Raw genomic sequence first — 13,658 nt, 5'->3', positions numbered from 1 at the left:
TGCTCTCTTCGCCTTTTACGACGATGATGGGATGGACTATAAGAGGATGAACGATGCGTGAGTGTTTTAGGACCAGTTCACATCAACTTCGGTACTAAGTAGAGGGCAACTGAATTGGAATGGTATCTATTAAATCAAGAAAACGTAGCTGTGGTATCTATGAGTAAAACAAAAAGAAAGGAAAAATAGCTTCAAAAGCGATGAATGCTGTGGTATCATGAAGATCTGGAAAAAAAAAAGTTGAAACCGCCGCCCCAAGTGGTTGTTGGAAAAAATGCCCATGCAATGCAAGAACGTCGCGAGGCATTTCAAGTCGTGAAGTCATCCCAGAGATGTAAGTCTAGCCACAACCGCACACGCAACTCCTCCCGTTTTTCTTTTTTCTCTTCCTCTTCCCCCTTTGCTCTCTCCTCTATTCCAACTGCTCCAACCCCACCGGCATGGGATACCCCTCGATCCAAGCCCGGACGCTCTGCGCAAAGAGCTCGGGTAGCTGCAGGTTCCAGACGTGGATCCCGTTCTTGACGACGAATGTGCGCGTCTCCTCGCCGGGGCTGCCGGGCTGGGCCATGGACTTTAGTAAGCGGCCGATCTCGTGCGCGCCCTCGATGTGGTCCTGCTTGCCGCCCGCGACGACGGCGACGCGCTTGCCCTGCTTGCCGGCCTCGATGACGTGCTCGCGGCCGTAGCGGTGCGTGTCGCCGACGCCCGCGGCCGACAGGTTGGGCGTCGTGTTCTTGCGGATCTCGCGGAGGAGCTCCTCGTTCTGCAGGTGGGTGGCCCACCCGGTCGCTTTCAGCAGCATGCCCGACGGCGTGTTGAGCATGGCCGAGAGGCCCAGCGCCATGACCTTCGGGTACCGCTTCGACAGGGTCTGCCAGCCGCCGAAGAGGTACGAGACGCCCGAGGCGAAGACGCTCTGGACGACGTCCGGGTGCCGCCGGACCATCTCGAGGGCGATGTAGCCGCCCGTCGACATGCCGACCAGGTGCGCCTGGCCGTCGTGGGCGTGCTTCCGGATCAGGTCGGCGACGAGGTCGGCCGACAGGTCGAAGCTGAAGGGCTTGACGTGCCGCGAGCGCGAGTGCTGCGGCAGGTCCGGGATGATGAGGTGGTACTCGGACAGCTTGGGCCAGATGTGCACCCAGTCGAGATGCGAGCTGAAGATGACGTGCAGCAGCACCACCGTCACTGGCGCGAGCGGGTTGAGCGAGACGAAGAAGAGGTCCCGGTCGCCGCTCGACTCGTTCGTGTTCATCATCGTCGTCCAGCTGCCCCCCTTGCCGTTGCCCGTGCCGCTGCCACTGCCGACGCCCCCGAGACGGACCCCCCGGCGGTGCTGCTCCCGCTGCTACTGCCCTCGCCCCCCGACGATGACGTCTTGCTCACCAGGCTGGACGCGTCGTCCTTGGGTGCTTTCCGCGGGCTGCTGCATCGGCTGCTACTTCGGCTGTTGATGCTGTCGGACATGGTTATCAGTGCCTGGGACCCGGACCAAGGCATCTTCGCGGTTGTTGCGGCGCACCGGCACCGGTTTTGTCGTTGGGATAATGAGACGAGGTCCCACGATACTGCTGTTAATGTCGGCGTAGGTTGTCGCCTAGGATAGACCTTTCGTGGGAGAAGTGGTGGCTACAGGTGAGTGTGAATGCTAGGACCTGGTATGGAGTTGTAGTTGGTTCCGTTCCTTGCTTAAAATATAAGCACGGCTGCACTTCAACGTCGATCCGGGGATTTAAAGTCGTTTTGGCTCCCAAACTGCCGGAAGCCTAGCTAAGCGAAAAAAAAGCCGAGTATGGGACCGGTCTGAAATCTGTTGCACCAAAGAGCCGGGAGAAGCGATTGCAGTCTAAGACAGAGACCGTCGAAAATGACAGGAGGCAAGTGCGAAGTAGTAGTGAGTAAGAAAAGAACGGAGATGTATCGGGAAATCTAAACATAGGGTGAACGGGGAGCGCTGGCCTACTTCTGACCCGACCGTTTCCTTCTAGAAACGAGAAAGTGGGAAGAGAGAGGATGGATGAGGCCGGCAAGGGAGGGGACGGAGGTGGACGCTCTCGCTCAAGGTCTTTTAGCTCAAACCCCCTACAATCATTACAATCATGCGAAGCGGAGTCTTGCTGTGTCTTGGAGACGGACGGGAGATATCCAAGTACCTCTCCCCTCTCCTCAAACGCCGCACCGTGGACCGCGGTTCTTCTCGTGATGCTTGGCTCTCCAGGCCTCCCTCCCTCTCTTCTATACAGCAGAAGCCGAGAGATGCTCCATCTCGAGGTTACTTCGGGTGCGTGCACTGTAGCAGCGGCGATGGAGACGATGCCTGTCACGCCAAGAGACTGACAATGACGGACTTGAAATACTCGGCAGGGGTGGGGCCGAAGGAGGAGGAGAGGAGGAGGAGGAGGAGAAAGACATTCTTGTCTTGGTCTGGTATGGGCGATGATCTGCAAGACATATCAAACCTGAACTGTCCCGTGATGCATACTTACCGACTCTCTCTCCCACTCTCCTCACTCTCTCCCACTTGCCTGCAAGTCCCTTTTAGTCGGGGGGAGCATGAATGCCCACCTGATGGAGGGTCTCTCTAGCTCCTGATGGTCAGGTAGAACATGCCCAAAACACGTGGTTTTTCGGGAGCTTGTAGCTGTGTTATTGAACTAGAAGACCTACGAGCTTCTAGGCCGGCCAGAAAAAACGCAGAGAAGTCACTCTTGGCGCGCCGCCAACGACGGTAGCTTCGTCTCGTGTATGGTGCATGCCGTGCTCAACGGCGCCGGGGCTGGCCTCCTAATCGAGGTTAGCCTTGTGAGAGCCCGACAGGGTGGTTCGGAACCACGCTTGGGAGCACTGGACATACTCGACAGAACACTGGAGCTGAGGAAAAGAAGGATCTTGGCTAGTCTTGGGAGCTGAGACCTTCTCTGCCTTTCAGCACCCCTGCCGCGTGCCCATGTCTCAGCTGCAGGGAAGGACCCTGCTGTCAGCCCTGGCCTCAACCGACGTAAGCTCTGGAAAGCATCCGTGCGTATCATGGTAATGTCCAAACTCCAGAGCATTGTCGCATGGTTCGGCACTCAATTCGCACGAGCAGTGGGAGCAGAGGGCGACAAGGTGAGCAGTAGGAGCAGTAGGATCAAAAGAGGAGATTGCATTCAAGGCTATAGTGGGCAGGTATTAATTGCAATTATGGCGCCTCCTCTAACAAAACGTATCAGTCGTCGTCTCTATTCCCTGGGTCGAGCCCGAAACCGGCCGAGAGAGAGAGAGAGAGAGAGAGAGACTGCCTTGTTCCGTACAAGGACCGTCGGTTGTCGGATGCAGTGGCCTCGGAAGAGGATGTGAGGTGGGCTGGAGGGGCGGAGGGAGAGGGCTAGGAGGGGGGCCTCATGGAAGGATGTGTCACCATCCATCCCAGCTTCCAAGGAAAAATTCAGTACAAGTAGTAGTACCTAGCTGAGACCAACAATTCCTGCAGTCAGCATAGCATGCCCACTCTCTGTCTTGACCTGCAACGATAGTGTTGTCAATGTCATTACCGCCCGGACTTGCTTTTGTACATACCGTAGAGAATATTTGCAATATTTCCTGACCCGAGGATGGGCATCTCCATTTCTTTTCTCGGCTGCTAGCCAAGGCCCCGACCAGAGTTCAATGTTGGGACAAGACCAGGAGATTACCGGTTGCGTGGCGCCAGAACCAACCCGACCGCGTGTTTGCGCATCTGGTCAGAATGTCCGTACCTAGGTAGATAACGTGCAGCGAATTGATTTTGATTTGATGTAGGTATGAGGTAAGTAGGTAGGTAGGTAGGTAGTAGGTACAGTATTCCATCAAGAAGCAGCCTACATACACCAACCTGCATGCAGCTAGGCCTGGCCTGGCCTCTCAGAGCTGAGACTTATTTTCCTTCGGGACCGGGCTGGCCAAAAAAAAAAAAAAAAAAAAAAGAAGCGACTTCTGCATGCACCCCAGGATCCGCTGCAACCAACTGCCGACGGCGGCGCGGCACAGCCTAATAGCAATCAATACATACAACTTCTTGACCCTTGGCAGACCTCGGTTCCCTTGGAATCCAAAATGCTCTCCTCGATTCCGCTGGCTGAATGATGCAAGTTGCATCCATTCGATCGGCAATGTCTATCTCTTCTATCCACATGGACAAAGGAGTCCAGATTGAAGGACGGCAGAAGTCGCCATTCAGGGGAAATGACATCATCTGCACCAAAGCCAGCCAGCCGCTACCCTAGGAGGCTAGCCGTCAACTCAGCAGTGCAGCGACGGGCCTCGAGGACAATGCAACTTCGGTTCTTTGACACCAAACCAAGGGAAGCCCAGAAGCCGACGAAAGAAAGCGCGGCTGGACCAAGACCAAAACACGCATCAATGCAATCCTCTACCTACCAAGCCTGAGGTCGAAACTCGCCAGCCATTTGGCTTTGTTTGTCCTTCTTTAGCGAGCAGGCGCGTCTCGACTCGACTCGACCGCCCCGTCTTCCCGAGCCGACCGATTGACGACCTGACCCATTGAGCGAACCAACACACGCACCATGTCCATCACCGGAACATTCCAGTGACCGACCCAGACCGCAACTGATGAACTCTCTCACCTCGGCGAGCAGCAAAATACAACCAGTCCATCCCTTTTCCGACACTCGCCCGCTGACCAAGCCATGCTCCTGCAACAACACGACTTCGCCTCGGTTCCAGGAAGAAGAAGAAGAGGAGGAGGGCGCAGATGCATAACAACAAAGACAACAACGTCGACCACGATGTCCGCCAAGGCATCCCAACGTCCAACGCTCCGACCATCGTGAGCCCCGAGCCCGATGAGACCGAAACGAGTGTGTCGCTCGTCCTGTCCTCCCGAGGCCGAGGATGCAAAGGATGCAAGAAGAACAAGGCCTATCGCGTCGAAACGCGGACCCGCCGCCTCAACGACCTGATGTTCCTCATTGGTTGGCTCCGAGTTCTTCAACGCCCTCGACTTCCCCGCCAACGTCTTCAACCAGCGGCCCGTCCCGGCCTACGCCATCGCGTTGATGGTCACCGGCGGCGTGCTCATCCTGATGGCGTCGTGCGTTGCCTTTTTGGACATGATAAAGGGCTGGCACAACTTAAAGCTCCTGCGGCGGGAGAGGGTCCACCTGCTCGCTGAACTGAAAGAAGCCGAGTCTATTAGGGGGACGAGGAGGCGGTGCTGCGCACGCTGCACCTGAAGGCGTGGGCCTGGGTCAACCGCGGCGAGCTGGGGTGGGAGTTGATCGACCGAGCCATGATGGATTGCATCGGCGGCTTCGGCGGGTTGCTGGTCGGCATCGGCACCCTCATGGCGCCCGCGGGGGCCAACCACCGCATCTTTGACGCTAGTAACTTGTTATCAGGATACGTAGGTAACGGCTTCGTGGCCTTCTACGGCCTCATTAACGCGGGCTGGGCCGCCTATCTGTTCTGGCAGGGCAGCCAGCGCTGGGCGGCCGTGGAGGAGCACCTGAAGGACCCCCTGATCCTGAAACGGGCCCGGCGCTGCTTCTGGCACCACCAGGTCTACGCCGCCGTCTACGGTGTGACGGTCATTGTGGCGTCTGTCGGTTCCCTGGCCAGCGCTACCATGTGGTATGGATATGTCATCCTGATACCGTGCATTGCCACCTCGGTATTTGGCAACATCCTCTGGAGGAGGCGGGTCGGGTACAACCGCGTCATTTTCCCATACAAGCCAATGCTGTGCCCGAACATCATGGACGAGATCGCGTGCGTGATCCGCGTGCAGACGCAGATTCGCGAGGGACACCACGGCGCGGTTCTGGCCCCATTCTCGCGCTCGCAACTGCTGGCCTTTATACGCGAGCACGACATGTTCGAGGACCTCTGCCTGGAACTGGCGCGGGACCCGAGCTTGGCCAAGACTCTGTTACGCGGCGCGCCGGAGCGCATCCGATGGGACGAGTCCGTTTTGTTGGCCATCGAGTACGGCATCCTGCTCCGGGCGGCGGAGACGTGCTTGGCCAAGGTGGGACTGCGTCGGACGATTGATCGAGAGAGGCTGCTTTACGAGCTACTGGGCTGTTACCACGTCGTCGAGCGCGACATGTTTAAGGCGCCTGCGCGCAGCGCTACGGAGAAATCGCTTCTGAGCCGGTTGACGCCGGGGCAGAGCTCGTTGTCGGTTGGGCACGGCGGGATCAATGAATGAACGGAACGTGTCTACTGAATATTGAATTGAGACTGGGAAATGGAATCAAGGGTATAATGATCTTATGTATAGGGGATGAGAGGGGTATGATGACGGCCATTGATTAAGCGGCATACCCAAGCAAACAGACTTGTGAGGCAAAAAGCGGTTTCTCCAGAAGTAAAGAGGGGCCATGCGTTTTCTAAACTACAACACAAACATTGTATGTATCCTAGCGAGAGAGAGAGAGAGAGGGAACGACCCGGGAATAGTGAAATTGTCGGTGTTATTTTTTTGATCAACTTTGCTTCTTCTCTTGTTTAACTTCAACCCCAAATCTCGGGCTCGCCAAAGGAGATTTTGGCGTTCTCCATTTTCAGGCCGAGCGTCAAACGCGGCATGCCGGGCCAGAAGTTGGGAAAGACCTCGTCGCCGACGGCGTTCTTGCCGGTGTTGCCGACGGCGTCGCCTTTACCTTGGCCCATGTCGAACATGCCGAGGCTGGAGCGGTCCGAGGCCTGTCCCGGGACGACGGCGCGCCACTGCTGCGTGCCCGCGAGCTCGCCGTGGGCGGCGTCGGGGTTTCCCGGGAGGGGCGGCTGGGCGAGGGTGGCGTTGATGCCGATCCAGGCGTAGAGGTCGGTGCTGAAGGGGAGGCCGCCGAGGAGGGGGGAGAAGGTGGTTTGGAAGAAGGGGAGGGTGGAGGGGGCGGATTCGGCGTTGGGGTTGGTGCCCGTGGTGTCGTGGGGGTAGACTTTTACGGTGGTGCTGCCGTCTGCTTCGTCGGTCCAGACGAATTTGGCGAGGTGTTTGGGGATGTTCCAGTCTGTGGGATGGGAGCGTGGCATGTCAGTACATCAAAAACTACTGCTAAGATCACCACTCCTGTCGGCTGCTTGCTACTCACTCATGCGCCCGTTCTTGGCCGTGTACTTTTGGCTGACGTAGATGCGGGTGATGGAGGGGTTCAGCCGCTCCGACCGGCGGCCCTGCTCGTCGACGTGCGGGTACTTGAAGTAGCCCGGCACCATGAGCAGCTCGTCGTAGGGGCCGACGGGGCTGTCGGTGTAGCGGATGATCTGGATCATCCCCAAAAAGGCCGACGTACTCGGCGGCGGCCACGTAGGCGGGCGAGGAGCGCTCCAGGGGCCCGTAGGCTTTCACGGGCAGCTCGGAGGGCGGCAGGACGCTGGCGATGCTGTAGACGGTGCCGTGAAGGGACCAGGGGGCCGGGACGAGCTCGATGGGCTTGGTCGAGTTGTTGGTCCAGTCGTCGGCGCCGCCGCTGCTGGGCTGGAGGGTCTTGACGGCGGTGGCGGCGAGGCTGCCGAGGAGGGCGGAGGTGATGCGCATGGTGGCAGTGGTGGTCCCCGTTGTCGGTCGTGGTGGTTTAGCGGTTTGTGAAGGAGAACGAGCGAGGTCGTATAAACGAGTGACTGGGCGACGACTTGGAGTGGTGGAAAGGAGAGAACAAGTCTGGTTGGTTCTGACAAGCAATGACGGGCTCGCACACACAGCAGCTACCGGAGCAGTCTCCGTCGCAGCCCAAGCGGCAGGTGTTTGCTGTACATATAGGAATTCCCCAGTTATACAATCTACGGGGGTGGTGGTGGTGGTGGGACACCAGTTGCCATTACAGGGTAGCTATCGTATCTGCATACCTTACTTCCTACTTACCAACTGCGTCAAACCCCCAGTATTTACTTTGACGGCACCCCCCCCAAATCCGACCACGATTACCAAGCCCCAGGATCTGGCTAGTGCAGCCATGCTCACACATGCAAATGAAATTTCTCAGTGATTTCCTTCTGCACGTTTCGAGGAATAGATCAGCAGGAGTACCCGCTCTTGGCAGGTTGCGGGTCTTTGGATCTTGCTTGGGGGTCTTGTTTTTACTTTTTTTGCCCATTTGGATAAGTGAGATGCGCTTCGGATTTTGCCATGTTCGGTACAGACATGGAAGGGGGCGTGCATGTCAACTTTGGCGGGATGTCACCTCAGCCCTCGTCTTGGGACCTGGTTTTCTTGCTTTGCGGTGAGGAGGATATGCATAAATGATGCAATTCTCTGGGCTTTGATAGATCACATGAGGGGGTTGTTGGGTATCATCCGGCGTCATACTTCACATGTCGTCTGCGGGAAGTGTTCCCTCCAGTGCAACCATCGTAGACTTGGCTGGCTCGGTCACCCACCTGCGAGCGAGTCATTGCCACTGCAGCATTTCCCTTTTCAGAACCAGCTTCATTAAATTGATCAATCAAACTACTCGGGGCTCATGGCCGAGAAAGGGTACATAGCTGGCTCTGGGGGCGGCGAGATCCCTTTGCAGAAATAATGGTCCCTCCTCTCTTGCCCGGGGTGCCTGTCGATTCTTGACGAGATGCTATCCATCTTGGGACTGCCAAGATGCCAGGCCATCTGCAAACGGAAGTCCTCTGAAATTGAGTCGCCGGGGGGTCGTGAGTGGAGAACCGGGATGGACATGATGGGCTCCATTAAAATCCAACGGGGGTTGATGAGAGCCAACCCGAGAGAAAGAAAAGAGACCCTTTGTTGAGTGGCTGCCCACCTTCGATCTTGCCCTGTAAGGACGATGACGATGGCAGAGATTTATCGGAATCGACCTTCCTCTCCGATACGGGCTGAAAACCATGCGACATCACATACTTCCACGCAGGCGGCAGCTTGTTGATTTACCGGCCTATTCGGCCTACATCGCTTCGTACGGACGGAAGCCGCTGACCGGAGATGCGCCGAGATGCCTTGGACTACAGGCCCCTGTGGTTTACGTCCCACCCATTGCGAAAGAAGAGAAGGGATATTGGCGACAAGGCGCGTGGATCCCGCATCGAGACAAGGAATTATTGATCGATTGCCAGACAGACCACGGCGGCAGACAACTTCATCCTGTACAATGCATGCTTTTTCATGGAAAAGGAAAAATGCCGGGATGCTCCGACGGGATTGAGCGTGGCAACGGATATTGAAGCCGAGGACCACCCAAGCTTCGCTACCATGCCCCTACTACATATGAGCCCTCGAGGACGACCGGATTCCTCTGAAAGTACCGTCTCGGGGGATATGGAATCACGAACATGGGATAATGGTCGAGTTGATCAGAGCGTCGGCCTCATGTGAGTTGCGGACAGACAGTCAGGTATGAAAAACATTTATTCACCCTACTTACTCCTACACGGAAGCAAACGGGACACATTCCATGGCGGATCCCTTAGTTGGCGCAGACGAGACGGGCTCGTCAACATATTCCTTCGTCTTGCCAACGACTTCGCCGAGGAACCTAATATAGTTGTCCATGGCTACCTACTGACAGCCACAAGTTACGTTACAGCTACCAATGGTGTCCCCGCTGCGTTGCTTTCTATGCGGAGCAGTCTCCGCGTAGTTTGAATGCTTGAATGCCCGGCACTTGTGATCCAGGTCTCGATACTGGACGGACCACCAAGAAGAACACTCATACCAATTGGAAAATGTGCGTCGTGGTGCCATTCCAGATCTCCAGTACGCTAAGGCTGCCGCCTCATGAAGTCCATCGTTTCCCCAAAACCTGTCGGGCTCGTCAACCTCATCGTTGCCGATCCTGGACACACCGAGTGTTGATCGGGAAACCTACTTACGTCGCCGCCGTCGATGAGATGTGCCTCCTGCTTCATCAGTTCTTCATCGTCGAGCGGCGGTGGATAGCAGTTACAGTCCGTCGTGGTCCTGTTATTGCTATTTATTATCCCCGGGCATACCGCTTCACGCTCTCGTGGTTGGCCCCGATGATGAAGTAGCGCGGGTCCGGTGTAGGCCGTGACCATGTGGTCCATATGTCCATCTTGTCTCCGCAGATGATGGCACATGCTCCGGGGACGGAGGAGCTACCGCCCGTGTGCTCCCCGCCGTCAACAGGCCCTGTCAGCCCATCGTGAATGTCCTTGGTATCGCGGTGACGCTGCGTGTAGGCATGGACGTGTTTGCCGGAGGTCCCGCGGAGATGTATGATCCTGTGTGACGGTGACTCAAACGGCGTGAACTGGTCCACCACTGCTCCAAATATCGGCGGGGTAATGTATGCCCGTGGTGACGCATCGACCAAACGTCACAAGGCGCACGCTCGTTACTAATCGCCCATAGAAATCTTGACGTATCGCACCAGTCATCCTCACTAAATATGTGCTAAGTACATAAGTAGTAGGGGAGGAGACACGAAGCAAGCCTTTTGGGGACTTTCTTGAGCTCGTGGTGGTTGCCCGGCTTCGGGATTTGGACTTGGGGCTTGGTGGGACCGACGGCTACCGAAGGACTGACCCCTAGGCGTCCGAAAGAAGGTACCCCTTTGGTCCGAAAGTAGTGACCCTTTCGGTATATAAATACGTTGGACATTCCCGAATACCAACCCCGAAAAGACTGATGGACAACTATCAGCAGCGGAAGCAACCTCTCAGTCATCTCTCATACCTACCAGAACATCATCAGCCAAACGCAAAGCAAAATGGCTGCTCCAGAGACCAGCAAGATCGACGAGGCCCTCTCGTCCATCCAGGCCGCGCCCGCGACCCTGGCCCTGCTGCGGCGCCTGCACACGCAGGCCCTGACCGAGCCGGCGTACGTGAGCACCGACGACACCCAGCCGGCCTCGGCGGCGCTCGACCGCTTCGTCGCCCTCGAGCCCGACAAGTGCGCCCTGGTGTACCTGCTGCTGCGCGCGAGCGGCGCGCGCTGGATCGTCGAGGCCGGCACCTCGTTCGGCGTGAGCACCATCTACCTGGCGCTCGCGGCGAGGCAGAACGCCCACGCCTTGGCAGCTGGTGGTGAAGAAGGCGGGAAGGCCAAGGCAAGGTGATCGCGACGGAGAACGAGCAGGCCAAGGCGGACAGAGCCAGGGGGCATTGGGCGCAGACCGGGGAGGAAGACCGGGTGGGCGAGTGGATTGATCTGCGCGTGGGGGACATCCGGGAGACTTTGGAGACAGATCTGCCGGAGCGGGTCGACTTTCTCTTGCTGGATAGTAAGTCTACGTATTGTTTACCTTACCGGTAAACCTGGTCATCGGCTAACCTGAGGGGGCCTTTACAGTCTGGGCGTATCTTGCGCTGCCGGCCCTCCGTCTCGTGAAGCCGAAGATGCGCATCGGCGCGACCGTGGTGGCGGACAACGTCGTGGCCGCCCAGGAGAAATACGGCGACTTGTTGGCGTATCTGGACGATCCTGCCAACGGCTTCAAGAGGTCCACGACACCTTACCCGGGCGGTCTGCTCGTCGCCGTGTATGTGGGATCTTCAGGGTAGGAGGACAGAGCATCGCAAATCCCAGAATGCAGGCACGTAATCAAGGTGCTGGAAGAGCGGTTTATCTTGAATTACCTTATGAGTGCGGCCAATAAGAATGGAGTGGGCAAACTGCCAGTTCGTATTCCATTGGCCATAGCATCTTTCACTTTGCACATGTAGTGAATAAATGCAGGTAGGCGGCTGGTTGGGTATTTTGGCGCACTTCATCCGATGTTGCATGCAGGCTTCGATGGTGGTGCCAGTGGTTGGACCGAGTTTAGTATACAATGGAGAAAAAGCAAGACCGATGAAATGGCGTCCTACTACGACTACCTACCCATGAGTCCATGACAGACTTCCCGCCGATCATTTTTCAAACGGCCACGGCTAACTGCAGAGCTCGGGGGTTCCTGGGGAACCAAGCCCGTTGTCGTGTGCCTGAGAGCGAGGGAACTGCATCCCGATTGGGCGATGACGCGTGTCCTTCTCGTGGAATTGGATATCGCTGTGTCGGGCAGTCTGGAGGGGGGAGCAGAAGAGGAGGGCTCACCATGCCATTCCGGGGCTGAGTCCGTACGTACAATCCAATCCAGGCACGCAAATGAAGAGTGACGCGGCCCTGCCTGAGGTTCTTTCAGTTTCTGCAGCTGTCCCGATTTTGACTCGGAACGGGAGTGAATGACCCAGCACGACTCAGGGTAGAGTTTCTCCTTGTCCCTTTTGGGGGGCAGTTGCAGTTACAGACCAGCCGCTAGCTCTGAAAGCCTGCCCGCCCCAAAACCCTCAGCAGCAGCAGCAGCAGCAGAGATCCCGTCAATCGATCGACATGTAGGTGTGTTTCCCACCCTGTGCCAAGCGCAGGTCATTTCTGCAACCGGCGAACCGAGATCCGGCATGTCGCAGAATAGCAAACACTCTCTAGCTTACTTGGCCACATGGCGATGTAACAATGGCAACCTCCAATCAAGTTTCCAGTGGCTATACATATGTATGCCACTCGATTGACCGAGATGTGTTCGTGGTGCCTGCACTTACAGGACATACCTACTTAAGTACGAAGCTGATGGGCAAACGAGGCAAATGCACGCCCCCGCCCCCTAAAAAAAGATCGGCGCGTTTTAGGTTCGGGAGATCAGATCAAGATCTAGGCCTAAACCCAGGCTACTTGCAACTTGCCAGTACCTGACCACGTAGCACGCGAGGGGCGAGGGGGCGACGGGGGGCGACGGGGTCTCGAGATTCTGTCACGCAAAGTGTTGGCCGAAAGCTTAGGCGGCGGCCTTGGCCTGCATGCGACGTCAGGGTGCAGTGCAACTGCCGCCTGGCAACAATTCAATCCCGTGTGTGCGGCGTCCCTCGAAATTGGATGATTCAGGAATCAGGATCCCGTCCACCCTCGGACTGACGATTGATTTTCGCCATATTGGCTGGACATGGACATGTCCATGCCCACCCATACCGAATGCGTATCGAAGTTTATTTCGTTCCATTCATCCAACATCAATAGATGCTACCTACTGTATTGTTTTCTCGCTCGATGTCCTCGCCGCTTGGCCCTTGGGCCCCCCGTCATTCTGCATCTCGCCAACCCCTTCCAGCAGCAGGCCTTTCCCTGTTCCCTGTTCCCTGTCCCGACGTTGGACCCGGCATGCGGCATTCGCCTTGGCATCAGAACGATAACGGCAGCGGCACATGGATCCCCAGAGCAGACCTAGACCTAGACCTAGACCTAGCCTTGGGCTGTGGAAGTGCAACCAAAGCATGTACTTTTAAGTAAGTAAGTCATCAGTGTCAGGCGAACACGGGCACAGCAGCCCAAGCTGCTTTACTACTGGCTGCTCTGGCTACTACCTACTGATACTGCTACAGAGAAGGAGAACATCAGACCGATTCCCCACCACACCTGGTATCGTCCACGGCAGCGCCCTTTTGGGAGATTGTCGCAACGTTGCCAAACCATCGGCAGGCCAAGCAATGTAATGTATCAATGCCCCCAGAGCTAAGACAGACACTGCGTCTGCCGTACGCCGGGAAGTGTCTCCCAAGCATGTGGCGCACAGCCGGCACCCAGCACCAATAAAACACGATGATGCTCAGTGACCGCGTGTGCCTCATGCACTTTTCAACCCCCGTTCGACTTCGCCTTGGCCTGGGTCACCTCGCACGCCGAGGAGTCTCGTTGTTCCTATTTTCGTATTTTCGTTTCTCTATCT

At 56.7% G+C, this 13,658-nt stretch overlaps 5 protein-coding genes across 5 annotated transcripts; 3 read left to right on the top strand and 2 right to left on the bottom strand.

The window, feature by feature from the left end:
* Positions 1 to 412: 412 nt before the first annotated feature.
* On the bottom strand, positions 413 to 1,261 carry PG997_005494 (uncharacterized protein; the record flags this gene model as incomplete). The annotated part of the gene is made up of 1 exon (XM_066809809.1): positions 413 to 1,261. The coding sequence occupies one exon, from the start codon at positions 1,259 to 1,261 to the stop codon at positions 413 to 415; it is 849 nt and encodes a 282-aa protein (XP_066668732.1).
* Positions 1,262 to 2,102: 841 nt separating this feature from the next.
* On the top strand, positions 2,103 to 2,443 carry PG997_005493 (uncharacterized protein; the record flags this gene model as incomplete). Its single annotated transcript, XM_066809808.1, has 2 exons — positions 2,103 to 2,284; positions 2,368 to 2,443. The coding sequence occupies 2 exons, from the start codon at positions 2,103 to 2,105 to the stop codon at positions 2,441 to 2,443; spliced, it is 258 nt and encodes an 85-aa protein (XP_066668731.1).
* A 2,104-nt stretch (positions 2,444 to 4,547) lies between these two features.
* Positions 4,548 to 6,193, top strand: PG997_005492 (uncharacterized protein; the record flags this gene model as incomplete). Its single annotated transcript, XM_066809807.1, has 4 exons — positions 4,548 to 4,570; positions 4,708 to 4,909; positions 4,968 to 5,138; positions 5,180 to 6,193. 4 exons carry the CDS (start codon positions 4,548 to 4,550, stop codon positions 6,191 to 6,193), a joined length of 1,410 nt encoding a protein of 469 aa, XP_066668730.1.
* Positions 6,194 to 6,498: 305 nt separating this feature from the next.
* Positions 6,499 to 7,525, bottom strand: PG997_005491 (uncharacterized protein; the record flags this gene model as incomplete). The annotated part of the gene is made up of 3 exons (XM_066809806.1): positions 6,499 to 6,998; positions 7,080 to 7,231; positions 7,281 to 7,525. 3 exons carry the CDS (start codon positions 7,523 to 7,525, stop codon positions 6,499 to 6,501), a joined length of 897 nt encoding a protein of 298 aa, XP_066668729.1.
* Positions 7,526 to 10,667: 3,142 nt separating this feature from the next.
* PG997_005490 (uncharacterized protein) lies at positions 10,668 to 11,463 on the top strand (the record flags this gene model as incomplete). Its single annotated transcript, XM_066809805.1, is given in 3 exon segments — positions 10,668 to 10,986; positions 11,004 to 11,183; positions 11,252 to 11,463. 3 exon segments carry the CDS (start codon positions 10,668 to 10,670, stop codon positions 11,461 to 11,463), a joined length of 711 nt encoding a protein of 236 aa, XP_066668728.1.
* Positions 11,464 to 13,658: the final 2,195 nt, after the last annotated feature.

This window comes from Apiospora hydei (assembly GCF_038363865.1).
Source record: "Apiospora hydei strain CBS 114990 chromosome Unknown utg000005l_segment0_segment0, whole genome shotgun sequence".
Classification (NCBI taxonomy): Eukaryota; Fungi; Ascomycota; class Sordariomycetes; order Amphisphaeriales; family Apiosporaceae; genus Apiospora; species Apiospora hydei.
The sequence above is the reverse complement of the archived record's forward strand: the minus strand, read 5'-3'. Positions and strand labels throughout refer to the sequence as shown.